The sequence below is a fragment of the Schistocerca gregaria genome, chromosome 2, assembly GCF_023897955.1.
Source record: "Schistocerca gregaria isolate iqSchGreg1 chromosome 2, iqSchGreg1.2, whole genome shotgun sequence".
NCBI classification, from domain to species: domain Eukaryota; kingdom Metazoa; phylum Arthropoda; class Insecta; order Orthoptera; family Acrididae; genus Schistocerca; species Schistocerca gregaria.
Genome location: NC_064921.1, coordinates 338,210,108 through 338,223,134, shown reverse-complemented (window position 1 = coordinate 338,223,134; position 13,027 = coordinate 338,210,108). Strand labels below are relative to the sequence as shown.

The following is a 13,027-nucleotide window of genomic DNA, read 5'->3' as shown; positions in this document are numbered from 1 at the left end:
AAGGACATGTGACTGACATCTGTGATTTCCAAACAGCTGTTTGTTAGATATGGTTAAGAAAAAAGGCAACACATGGAGCTCAAACAGTGTTAACCCATGCATCCACATATTGCAGCTCTTACACTATTGCAATTCTCTACGGAATGAAGAAGTTGTTGTCTTTTACTCATTAGTTACAATGTCCTATATTAGCTACCGATTAACAATTGTTAAGAAAGTTGTGTTTGTAACTATCCTACACTCTACTTCCATTGCCTTGCTCCTCTCAAGAAAACAGTAAAAATATACCCTAATGTAATAGTATAAAAACATTATCTCCAAGTACAAAAATATACACTCGTCCTTAGACTGAAGCATAAAGGATGGGCACTGACAGGGAAGAAATGAGAGTTATCTTTTATACTCTCAACAAATATATATTCACATCAATACAGATACACATGACATTGAAAAAGATGGTGTATAAAATACATACCTTTTTTAAAGTAAAACTGTCCATAACTTCCTGAACAGCTATCACAGAAAACCTGAAACCAAAAGTACTATTAAAGTAAACTGACAAATGTATGTTTAAATCTGTTATGCATTGCCAACACTGTCAAATGTTGGCTGTCTTAAGACAGCAATGTTATCAACCAAAAGCATGACTTACACTTTGCTTTAAAGGATACATATCTGAGAATAATAAAATAACTGATAACCCAGAGGCACTGAACTGATGAGCTAACTACAGCAAAAACAAACTACAGGCAGCCGGGGGGGGGGGGGGGGGGGGGTGGGGGGGGGGGTGTCGGGTTCGGAGAGAGGAAGCTAGGCACTAATTTCATATCTACAACTAACAGTAAGGTGGTGTCAATCACCATGACGTAATGGAAGGTCACAGAAAGTAAATATACTTAGTTATTATTCCATGTAATAATTACAATCATTTGAACGGATGACAACTCTCCCCCCCCAACTCCCAAATCATTTTCCCTGTCAGAAGACTCCACACTCTAAAGAGGAAACAGGCAGAGAGAGAGAGAGAGAGAGAGAGAGAGAGAGAGAGAGAGTGTATTCAGCACTTCTGGCATGTTGATTCACCACTCCATATCCCTTTAAAAGTGAGTGAAGGTCTGGCCTTTCAATTATTATTTAAACTCTTCAGTTTCTGCAGAAGGTGTGACAACACCGCTTCTCGACACAGTCAGTGCGGTGCTTCAGGCTTACTACCAGACCATGTAGGGCTGAAAATTGGCTTGAATACCAACCTCCATCACAGAACTGGAGAGAGCACTGGAGAACCTTGCAGTGAACTAACTACCAAAGAAGGCAACACAGACACTGCTGGCTCTGCTAGAAGGGTGGAAGGACACTTCATCCAATGGCAGTGGGGATGAGGCCATGTTCGTTGACAAAGAGGGAGAGGAGGCAGAAGGTAAGGGAGGTGGGTTGAAATCTGGTGGGTTGAAGTCCATAGACTCAATCACAGCAGGTGGAGGTATTAGTTTCACCGGGGCAAAATGGGACAGGCGATGGTAGGAAGTCGGAGGGCATGGAGGGGATGGCAAAAGTGAGGCACAATGCTGCAAGTGGAAGCCTCGTTTGGGAACAACGTCACATTCAACACTGTCACTCAGCTGACTGGAAGGCCGCAATGCCAACACTCCCCCAGCGCATAGGCACAACTGGTTGGCATGATGAGTCATGTTGCTCTCCACAGACATCCATTACGAACAACTGCCATCCATTGTGGCCCACCACAACATCCGGCAGCCATCCCAGCCACCAGCCAAAGGATCAGGCCCAAACGGCAGCCTCAGCAGGGAAATGCAGTGGGCCAAGGTCTGTGGCATGTGACTTAGGATGCAATAAATCAAGAAGAATGCTGTACCTGGCTCTCATGCTGGATTGCACATGTTGACCAGGCATTCCTGGTACATAGTCAGAAAACTTGACAATTCATCAACACAGGAAGGGGTAGACATGGACTACTACATCTGGGTCTTGAATGTAAGCTTAAAGCACTCCACCTCCGAGTTAGAAGCCGAGAGAAATACAATGGTACTCGGATGCTGAATACCACTGCAGATGCAAAAGTGTTCAAACCCTAACAACAAAAATTGCCTACTGTTATCAGACAGTAGAATGCAAAGGGATACCTCAATGGAAAAAGTAACTGAGCACGCACAAATGGTGGTTGACAATGACGTGGATGGCAGCTTGTCTATGAATGCGAAACTTGAAAACGTATCTACAACAAACCACCACATGCTGCCCAAAAAGGGACCCATGCAGTTTACATACCAAGGATGCTACCCAAGGAGAGAACTGGCAGAGTGGTATGGCCCAGTTCTGTGCACAAGCCCCTCAAGTTCACACCAGATGTTTGACGTCACAAGTCTTTGTCCAAGTTATACCCCAGTGTGACACATGCAGCAACTGGAGAATGCAAGGATGCAGGGGACAACCACTCAACTGCATTGCTCCTCTGTGGCAGTGATGAGGACCCCAAAGAAAATGCTCAGTCAAGCACAAAGGAGAAAAAAAGTATGCCCGCACTGGATACGCAACCAACGAGACATGCTCCAGGCAACTCATCTGGACCACTGAAGCCATTTTCTGGAGAAGTGCATCAACCACCATGGCAGTTGTGACCTCTCATGCTGTCAACAGAAAATCTGACATGGTTTGCTGCAAGCCATCATCCAAGGTAAACACAATAGCCTCTTGCTGGGCGAACTCCAGCACATCAGTATAAACATGGTGGGTGGTGGAGCACTAATGAACGCTATAAGAATAGCTGCCAAGAGAGAGGGCCTACTGCTGCAACTAGTGGATAGTCCTATCTGGGAAATCAGAATGAGGACCAAATAAGGAAACCAATAGCTTGTGGCCAGTGATGAGGATGTACCTCACCTCATACAGGAAAGTGTGGAGCTTTTTGGTCCCGAAAATAACAGCTAGTGCCTCCTTTTCCACCTGTGAATAGTTCCATTGCACAGCAGAAAGTGTCTTCGAAGTGTAAGCATGGGCTATTTGGTGCCATCCAGGTTTCGATGAGACAGGATGGCACCAATGCCATACTAGTATCCATCACAGGACAGGGCTAAAGGTGTAATGAGCATAAGTGAATCCAGGCAAAGGGTACAGTAAAAACACTGCTTGAGAGACTGAAAAGCCCACTGCCAGTCCACAAGCCACACAAACTCAATGTCCTTCTGGCAGAGACGATTAAGAGGCTGGCAGACGTGCATAGCATCGGGAATAAACTAAGCATAATGTCAAATCTTATGCAAAAAAAGACTGGGTCCCCTTCAGATTCGTGGGCAGTTGTAGATTGACAATGGTCTCAATGGGAACAAGGCCTTGTTTTACTAAGCACATGACCCAAAAATGCACCGATGGAGAGGACTTGCAATGAAGGCCATTGAGTAGAAACTGCTAGAAAAGTGCCTGAAGATAAGCATCACTCAAGTCGATGCAGGGAAAAACATTGCTCCCTCCTCCCTCCCACTCCACCAACAACAACTTTGCCAACAACTCCGCGTCACACAGAATGCAATACAAATAAACGACAGATTGTGCATTGGCCATCTGTTCAAAATCGACACAGAGGCACACGGCACTTTTGGGTTTCTGAATTACCAGCAAAGGAGTGTCCTACTGACTCACTGAAATTGGAGAACGTGCCTCAAAATTTTCTGCCCAGCCCAAGGTACTCTCAAACAGTGGGCTGTAGGATTGCAGTAAGGAGTCCAAATCATGAAAAGGAATGAACTGAGACAGTAAATGCACTTGTCCAATATCTGAAATCTGGAAATAGGAAAGGTATTGAGTCCAAAGATATTTTGCACCAGTGCTAAATTGACCACTAACAATGTTAAGTTGCTGTTCAACATTCTTGTAATGCGCAGAGGTAGAGAATTGCCCTCTGAATGGAATGCACTGTTTACTGAAAGACACAACCTGATAGAGCAGTCATTGCAGCATCCATCCCCAAGATACTGTATGTATCCCAATTAATGAGGCTGACTGATGCTTCCACTGACTAATGTGGCTTCCACACATGGGGAGTCACAGCGACGTGATAAATGACAGTCAGGGCAGGACCACTGGCTCTCCCAACGAGTGGGAAGGGAATGACATTGAGGACTCGAAAAATCCTGCCAATAGGAATTAGGATGCTGCAACTAGTGTGAACATGTCTTGCTCACTGCAGGTGAGGTCAGGCTGCGATGCAACACCTTGGCACTGACATCATTAATGGTGGTAACACAAGTTGACTTCGCTAGAGGTTTTGCTGCCTGGGGTATCCCATGGTGCATCAAGAGCTGTTTATCACATACACCCAGCTGAGCCACCTGCCAGTTATCAGAAAGGGCATCCCTTCCCACTACCGTAACCTTATGTGACTCTGAACTTTGGGCAATGTTGGCTAAAGAATGATTGGACAAGGTCAAAGCCCTAATCTGAATCTCGTAATCAGGAATTGACCCATCACTTCATGAATTAGCCAGTCAGCATAAGAGGTGGCTCACAGGACACTCAAGACGACACTTTTGTGAGAGGCCATGCAAATCTGTGATCCAGGCCACTTATGGCTGCCCAGAGTGACTGCGATGCTTGTTAAAATGCAACCATGCCGCTGCTATCACATGAGTTTGAGGACCAAAATACTGTGTGAACAACTGACGAAACTCATCAAAGGAGAGCTTCTCGGGCTCAGTTGAGGGCTTTAAATTTTGGAAAACTTCATGTAAACCCACACTGCTGGTCAACAACTCGGTGGCCCTATCAACCAGATCAACAATATGCCTTACCAGAAAGTGCAGTGAGAACCAGCACGGATAATTATCCCACTTTCTAGAGACTTATGGAAACTGGCAAATGACACAGGGTGTGGAGAAGAAAATTGACTCCCCGGGGAGACAAGGGTGTGGATAAAGTTCATATTGTGGGTTACCAGCACCTGCAGCTGCTCCTGTTGATGTTGCTGGTGCAACTACTGCTGGTTCTCCTGTAGGCACCATTGTTCCTATCAGCTTTGCTAAAATGCCAGGTCCATGGTTGACCAAAGTGAACACCATGGAAAAAAAAGAGGGGCAGCACACATGTAAGAATGTCCTTTGTTATCACTTTACTATCTGCAGAAAGTGTGAGAATGCTGCTACTTAACTTGGTTGGCATGGTACTTTATGCTGATGGTGGCTTGGCAACAAACAAGGAACAGAACCCCGTGAATGGGACTAACTTACCGTGCAAATTGAAGTTAGGACTATCATGGGTGTCTAATGACCATGCACAATAACAACTCTCGACACAAGCTCTAGACTATGTCTGCAACAGTCTAACTCTGCCGGAGCACTGCCTGTTCTGTTCACTGCTGCTTGCAAGTAAACACTTCAGAGGGTCTGCCCATATTGCGCGACACATGCGCCCTCCATGGAAGGTTCCTGAACTACTCTGCTGTTCTACCATTGCCAATTGATCTGCCTCCACTGGGAGGTCTGCTGTGGGGATACTAAAGACTTCTTTCAGGTTTTTCTGTTACCACATTACTATGATCAAAAAAATGAAATTATACAGAAGATGATGGCAAGGAGGGGACAAAAAGAGTAATCATAGAAAGGGAAACAACCTGTCATTTGAAGACAAAGTATTGCATAAAAAAGTAAAGCACAATCAATTTTTGGCTTAAAGTCCACTAACTGCATTTTTCCCCCCCTCCAAAAACAAAGATTCCTAAAACCCTCATCAGGCTCATTCTTCATTGATGACATCTTCATGGTCTGGATTGAGGATGTGTGGTGTGGTGGTCTTCAGTCCTGAGACTGGTTTGATGCAGCTCTCCATGCTACTCTATCCTGCGCAAGCTGCTTCATCTCCCAGTACCTACTGCAACCTACATCCTTCTGAATCTGCTTAGTGTATTCATCTCTTGGTCTCCCTCTATGATTTTTACCCTCCATGCTACCATCCAATACTAAATTGGTGATCCCTTGATGCCTCAGAACATGTCCTACCAACTGATCCCTTCTTCTGGTCAAATTGTGCCACGACCTTCTATTCTCCCCAATCCTATTCAATACTTCCTTATTAGTTATGTGATCTACCCATCTAATCTTCAGCATTCTTCTGTAACACCACATTTCGAAAGCTTCTATTCTCTTCTTGTCCAAACTATTTATCATCCATGTTTCACTTCCATACATGGCTACACTCCATACAAATACTTTCAGAAACGACTTCCTGACAAATTTATACTCGATGTTAACAAATTTCTCTTCTTCAGAAACACTTTCCTTGCCATTGCCAGTGTACATTTTATATCCTCTCTACTTCGACAATCATCAGTTATTTTGCTCCCCAAATAGCAAAACTCCTTTACTGCTTCAAGTGTTTCGTTTCATAATCTAATTCCCTCAGCATCACCCGACTTAATTCAACTACATTCCATTATCCTCGTTGTGCTTTTGTTGATGTTCATCTTATATCCTCCTTTCAAGACACTGTCCGTTCCATTCAACTGCTCTTCCAAGTCCTTTGCTGTCTCTGACAGAATTACACTGTCATCGGCGAACCTCAAAGTTTTTATTTCTTCTCCCTGGATTTTAATACCTACTCTGAATTTTTCTTTTGTTTCCTTTACTGCTTGCTAAATATACAGATTGACTAACATCGGGGAGAGACTACAACCCTGTCTTACTCCCTTCCCAACCACTGCTTCTCTTTCATGTCCCTCGACTCATATAACTGTCATCTGGTTTCTGTACAAATTGTAAATAGCTTTTTGCTCCCTGTATTTTACCCCTGCCACCTTCAGAATTTGAAAGAGAGTATTCCAGTCAACATTGTCAAAAGTTTTCTCTAAGTTCACAAATGCTAGAAACGTAGGTTTGCCTTTCCTTAATCTTTCTTCTAAGATAAGTAGTAGGGTCAGTATTGCCTCACGTGTTCCAGTATTTCTACAGAATGCAAACTGATCTTCCCTGAGGTCAGCTTCTACTAGTTTTTCCATTCGTCTGTAATGAATTCGCGTTAGTATTTTGCAGCCATGACTTATTAAACTGATAGTTCGGTAATTTTCACATCTGTCAACACCTGCTTTCTTTAGGATTGGAATTATTACATTCTTCTTGATGTCTGAGGGTATTTCATTCGTTTCATACATCTTGCTCACCAGATGGTAGAGTTTTGTCTCGACTGGCTTTCCCAAGGCCATCAGTAGTTCCAATGGAATGTTCTCGACTCCGGGGGCCTGGTTTCGACTCAGATCCTTCAGTGCTCTGTCAAACTCTTCACGCAGTATCGCATCTCCCATTTCATCCTCAAGTACATCACCCTTGTATTGACCGTCTATATACTCCTTCCACCTTTCTGCTTTCCCTTCTTTGCTTAGAACTGGGTTTCCATTTGAGCTCTTTATGTTCATACAAGTGGTTCTCTTCTCTCCAAAGGTCTCTTTAATTTTCCTGTAGGCAGTGTCTATCTTACCCCTACTGAGATAAGCCTCTACATCCTTACATTTGTCCTCAAGCCATGCCTGCTTAGCCATTTTGCACTTCCTGTCGATCTCATTTTTGAGATGTTTGTATTCATTTTTGCCTGCTTCATTTACTGCATTCTTATATTTTCTCCTTTCATCAATCAAATTCAATATTTCTTCTGTTGCCCAAGGATTTCTACAAGCCCTCGTCTTTTTACCTACTTGATCCTCTGCTGCCTTCACTACTTCATCCCTCAAAGCTACCCATTCTTCTTCTACTGTATTTCTTTCCCCCATTCCCGTCAATTGTTCCCTTATGCTTTCCCTGAAACTCTGTACAACCTCTGGTTCTTTCAGTTTATCCAGGTCCCATCTCCTCTAATTCCCACCTTTTTGCAGATTCTTCAGTTTTAATCTACATGTCATAACCAATAGATTGTGGTCAGAGTCCACATCTGCCCCTGGAAATGTGTTACAATTTAAAACCTGGTTCCTAAATCTCTGTCTTACCATTATATAATCTATTTGATACCTTTTAGTATCTCCAGGGTTCTTCCACATATACAACCTTCTTTCATGATTCTTAAACCAAGTGTTAGCTATGATTAAGTTGTGCTCCGTGCAAAATTCTACTAGGCGGCTTTCTCTTTCATTTCTTAGCCCCAATCCATATTCACCTACTACGTTTCCTTCTCTCCCGTTTCCTACACTCGAATTCCAGTCACCCATGACTATTAAATTTTCGTCTTCCTTCATTATCTGAATAATTTCTTTTATTTCATCACACATTTCTTCAATTTCTTCGTCATCTGCAGAGCTAGTTGGCATATAAACTTGTACTACTGTAGTAGGTGTGGGCTTTGTATCTATCTTGGCCACAATAATGCGTTCACTATGCTGTTTGTAGTAGCTTACCCGCATTCCTATTTTCCTATTCATTATTAAACCTACTCCTGCATTACCCCTATTTGATTTTGTATTTATAACCCTGTAGTCACCTGACCAAAAGTCTTGTTCCTCCTGCCACCAAACTTCACTAATTCCCACAATATCTAACCTTAACTTATCCATTTCTCTTTTTAAATTAATTAATGGAAAATCTCATATAAAGATGTGAAACAATTACTAACAAAGAGATAGAGGGGCTGGCCAGTACTTACCTCAGCTCAGTACAGCCGATAGAGACACAAAAAACAACCGAAAATTTAAGCTCCTAGCTTTCGGAATAAATGTTCCTTCATCAGGGAGGAGAGAGGGGAAAGAAAGGGAAGAAGGGAAAGTGGATTTAGTTACTCACAACCCAGGTTATGAAGCAACAGGGAAAGGAAAACAGGGAAGGTAGCAAGGATGGAGGCATGGTTGTCAGAGGGAAGCCAAAGATATTCTACTGCAGGTACTGTGCCAGCTTCAAGCCAAAGAGGATGCATACAGAAGTAAAGAGGTGTATAGTATAAAGATGTAGGATGGAAAGATGCATGAATGGCTAAAGAGGAAAGGGAAAGAGGAGAAGACTGAAAAGTAAATGGGAGTGAGGTTGTTTAACGTAGGTTTAGTCCAGGGGGATGGCGGGATGAAAGGATGTGCTGGAGTGCAAGTTCCCATCTCCGCAGTTCAGAGGGACTGGTGTTGGGTGGGAGAAGCCAAATGGCACGTACAGTGTAGCAGGTTCCTAGGTCCCTAGAATTATGCTGGAGGGCATGCTCCGCTACTGGGTATTGGACATCTCCTAGGCGGACAGTTCGTCTGTGTCCGTTCATGCGCTCAGCCAGTTTAGTTGTTGTCATACCGATGTAAAAGGCTGTGCAGTGCAGGCATGTCAGCTGATAAATGACATGTGTAGTCTCACACGTGGCCCTTCCTTGAATTGTGTATGTTTTCCTAGTAGCGGGGCTGGAGTAGGTGGTTGTGGGAGGATGCATGGGACAGGTTTTGCAGCGGGGTCGGTTACAGGGGTAGGAACCGCTGGGTAGAGAAGGTAGTCTGGGAATATTGCAGGGTTTCTTCATGCATCTTTCCATCCTACATCTTTATACTATACACCTCTTTACTTCTGTATGCATCCTCTTTGGCTTGAAGCTGGCACAGTACCTGCAGTAGAATATCTTTGGCTTCCCTCTGACAACCATGCCTCCATCCTTGCTACCTTCCCTGTTTTCCTTTCCCTGTTGCTTCATAACCTGGGTTGTGAGTAACTAAATCCACTTTCCCTTCTTCCCTTTCTTTCCCCTCTCTCCTCCCTGATGAAGGAACATTTATTCCGAAAGCTAGGAGCTTAAATTTTCGGTTGTTTTTTGTGTCTCTATCGGCTGTACTGAGCTGAGGTAAGTACTGGCCAGCCCCTCTATCTCTTTTTAAATTTTCTAACCTACCTACCCGATTAGGGGATCTGACATTCCACACTCCGATCTGTAGAACGCCAGTTTTCTTTCTCCTGATAAAGACATCCTCCTGAGTAGTCCCCGCCCGGAGATCCGAATGAGGGACTATTTTACCTCCAGAATATTTTACCCAAGAGGACGACATCATCATTTAATCATACAGTGAAGCTGCATGCCCTCGGGAAAAATTACGGGCGTCGTTTCCCCTTGCTTTCAGTCGTTCGCAGTACCAACACAGCAAGGCCGTTTTGGTTATTGTTACAAGGCCTGATCAGTCAATCATCCAGACTGTTGCCCCTGCAACTACTGAAAAGGCTGCTGCCCCTCTTCAGGAACCACACGTTTGTCTGGCCTCTCAACAGATACCCCTCCGTTGTGGTTGTACCTATGGTACGGCTATCTGTATCACTGAGGCACGCAAGCCTCCCCACCAATGGCAAGCTCCATGGTTCATGGGGGGGGGGGGGGATTGAGGATGAGGACACCCTATCCACATTCTTCCAGAACTTCAACACCTTCTCCCCCATTTGCTTCACCTGGTCCTACCTAACCCAACAAGCCACCTTCCTTGATGTTGACGTCCACCTCAAAAGATGACTACATCAGCACCTCCACACACATCAAACCTACCAAGCAAACTACACCTCCACTTCAACAACTGCCACTCATTCCAAACCAAGAAGTCCCTTCCATACAGCCTAGTCACCTATCGCTGTCACATCTATAGTGCAAAGCGGTCCCTCTCGAAATACACTGAGGAACTCACTGAGGCCTTCACAGACTGTAATTATCCTCCCAACCTTGCACAAAACCAGATCATCTGTGCCTTATCTTTCTGGCCACCCACCACCTCCCAAAGTTCCACCGTCCAGCCACAGAGGTGCATTCCCTTCATGACTCAATACCACCCAGTACTGGAGCAACTGAATCACATCCTCCACCAGGGTTTCAACTACCTCTCTCTGTGTCCTGAAATGAGGAATGTCTTACCCAGTACCCTTCCCTCCTCTCCCACAGTGGTATTCCACTGCCCACTGGACATACACATTAACCTTTTTCATCCCTACTCATATATTCTTGTCCATAACTACTCCACCCCTGCTTCCAACGCCCTTGCCTCATGGCTCATATCCCTGTCATAGTCCTAGATGTGAGACCTGTCCCATATATCATCCCACCACCATCTACTCTACTCCAGTCTTGTCACAAGCATCACCTATCCTCAACAAAGGCAGGGATAACTGTGAAACCAGTCATGTGATCTACAAGCTAAGATGCAAACACTGTGCTGCATTCTATGTGGACATGACAACTAACAAGTTGTCTCCGTGCATGAATGGCCACCAACAAACTGTGGCGAAGAAATGGCTGGATCACCCCATTGCTGAACATGCTGCCCAACACGACATTCTTCTCTTAACGACTGCTTCACAGGCTGTGCCATCTGTATCCTTCCCATCAAGACCAGCTTTTCTGAATCACATAGGTGGGAACACTCCCTGCAATATATCCTAAGTTCCTGTAACCCTCCTAACCTCAACTTTCATTAGTCTGTGTCCTTGCCCTCTAGCCCCTCTTCTGGTTCCCATTCCAGCACTACCCAAGTCCCTTATTCCAACAACACATCCGAAGTATTTTTACTGCTGTCCTTTTCCACTAATGCCCCCACCCCCCTCTGCCATCCAATGTCTAACCTCCCTACTGCTGCCCTACCCTCACTCTGTTTGCAAATGGAACAGGAAAGAAAATGACTAGTAGTGGTACATTATAACCTTCGCAATGCACAATACAGTGGCTTGAGGAGTACGTATGTTGTCCACAAGCACCCATTGGCACGCACACAGTCAGGTGAAGGTAGTATAGGCTACCTGCCAGGTGACCCTATTGTGTGCATTCTGCACATGCATGAGCGACTTAGCCTGTCAGTGGAATCTACATCTACATCAATATTGTGCATATCTCACTTAAGTGCCTGCTACAGCAGGGTTCATTGAACACCTTAACCCTTAACAATACTTCTCTATTATTCCAGTCTTGAACAGTGTGAGAATACAAAAAAAAGGAACACCTATATCTTTCCATGAGAGCTCTGATTTTCTTTATTTTGTATGATGATCATTTCTCCATATGCACATCAATGCCAACAAAGTATTCTTGTATACAGAGGAAAAGTTGATGATTGAAATTACATGAGAAGATTCCACCACAATGAAAAACGTCTTTCTTATAATGATGTCTACCCCAAATTCTGTATCATATAAGTGGCATGCTCACCCTACTTCGGGATAATACAAAACATGCTGCTCTTCTTTGAACTTTGTCAATGTACTCAATTAGTCCTCGTAAGAATCCCAGATCATGCAGCAGTACTCCAAAAGAGAATGGATAAGCATAGTGCAGGCAGTCTCTAGTAGATCTGTTACATTTTCTAAGTTTTCTGCCAATAAAACACAGTCTTCGGTTTGCCTTCCCCAAAACATTTTCTGTGTGTTTTTTCCAATTTAAGTTGTCCATAATTATAATTCCTGGGTGTTCAGTTGAATTTTCAGCCTTTAGGTTCGACTGATTTATCTTGTAACTGAAGTTTAACATATTCCTTTTAGCACTCATGTGGATGACCTTTTCATTATTTAGGATCAATTGCCAATTTCTTACCATACAGATGCCTCTTCCAAATCATTTTACAATTTGTTTTGATCTTCTGATGACTTTCCCAGATGATAAACGACAGCATCATCTGAAAACAACCTAAGATGGCTGCTCAGATTGTCTCCTAAATCGTTTATATAGACAAGGAACAGCAGATGGCCTATAACAGTACCTTGGGGACGCCAGAAATCACTTCTGTTTTATTCGGTGACTTTCCATCAATTACTATGAACTGTGATTGCTCTGACAGTAAATGACGAATCCAGTCACATAACTGAGACGATATTCCTTAAGCACACGATTTCACTACAAGCCGCTTGTGTGGTACAGTATCAAAATCCTTCTGGAAATCTAGAACTACGAAATCTATTTAAAATCCATTGTAAATAGCACTCGACACTTTGTGTGAGTAAAGAGCTAGTTGTGTATCACAAGAACAATGTTTTCTAGATCCATGTTGACTTTGTGTCAACAGACCACTCTCTCCAAGGTAGTTCATTATGTTTGAATGCAATACGTTTCCCAAAATCCT

General features: G+C 43.8%; 1 protein-coding gene across 3 annotated transcripts in view; it reads right to left on the bottom strand.

Moving 5' to 3' along the window:
* The window catches only part of LOC126336992 (endonuclease/exonuclease/phosphatase family domain-containing protein 1-like), a 120,595-nt gene that overhangs the window by 53,124 nt on the left and 54,444 nt on the right, over positions 1-13,027 (bottom strand). For all 3 annotated transcript variants that reach the window (XM_050001234.1, XM_050001232.1, XM_050001233.1), the window contains exon 8: positions 476-527. In XM_050001234.1, the coding sequence (XP_049857191.1) occupies positions 476-527 (52 nt within the window). The remainder of the gene's footprint in view (positions 1-475; positions 528-13,027) is intronic.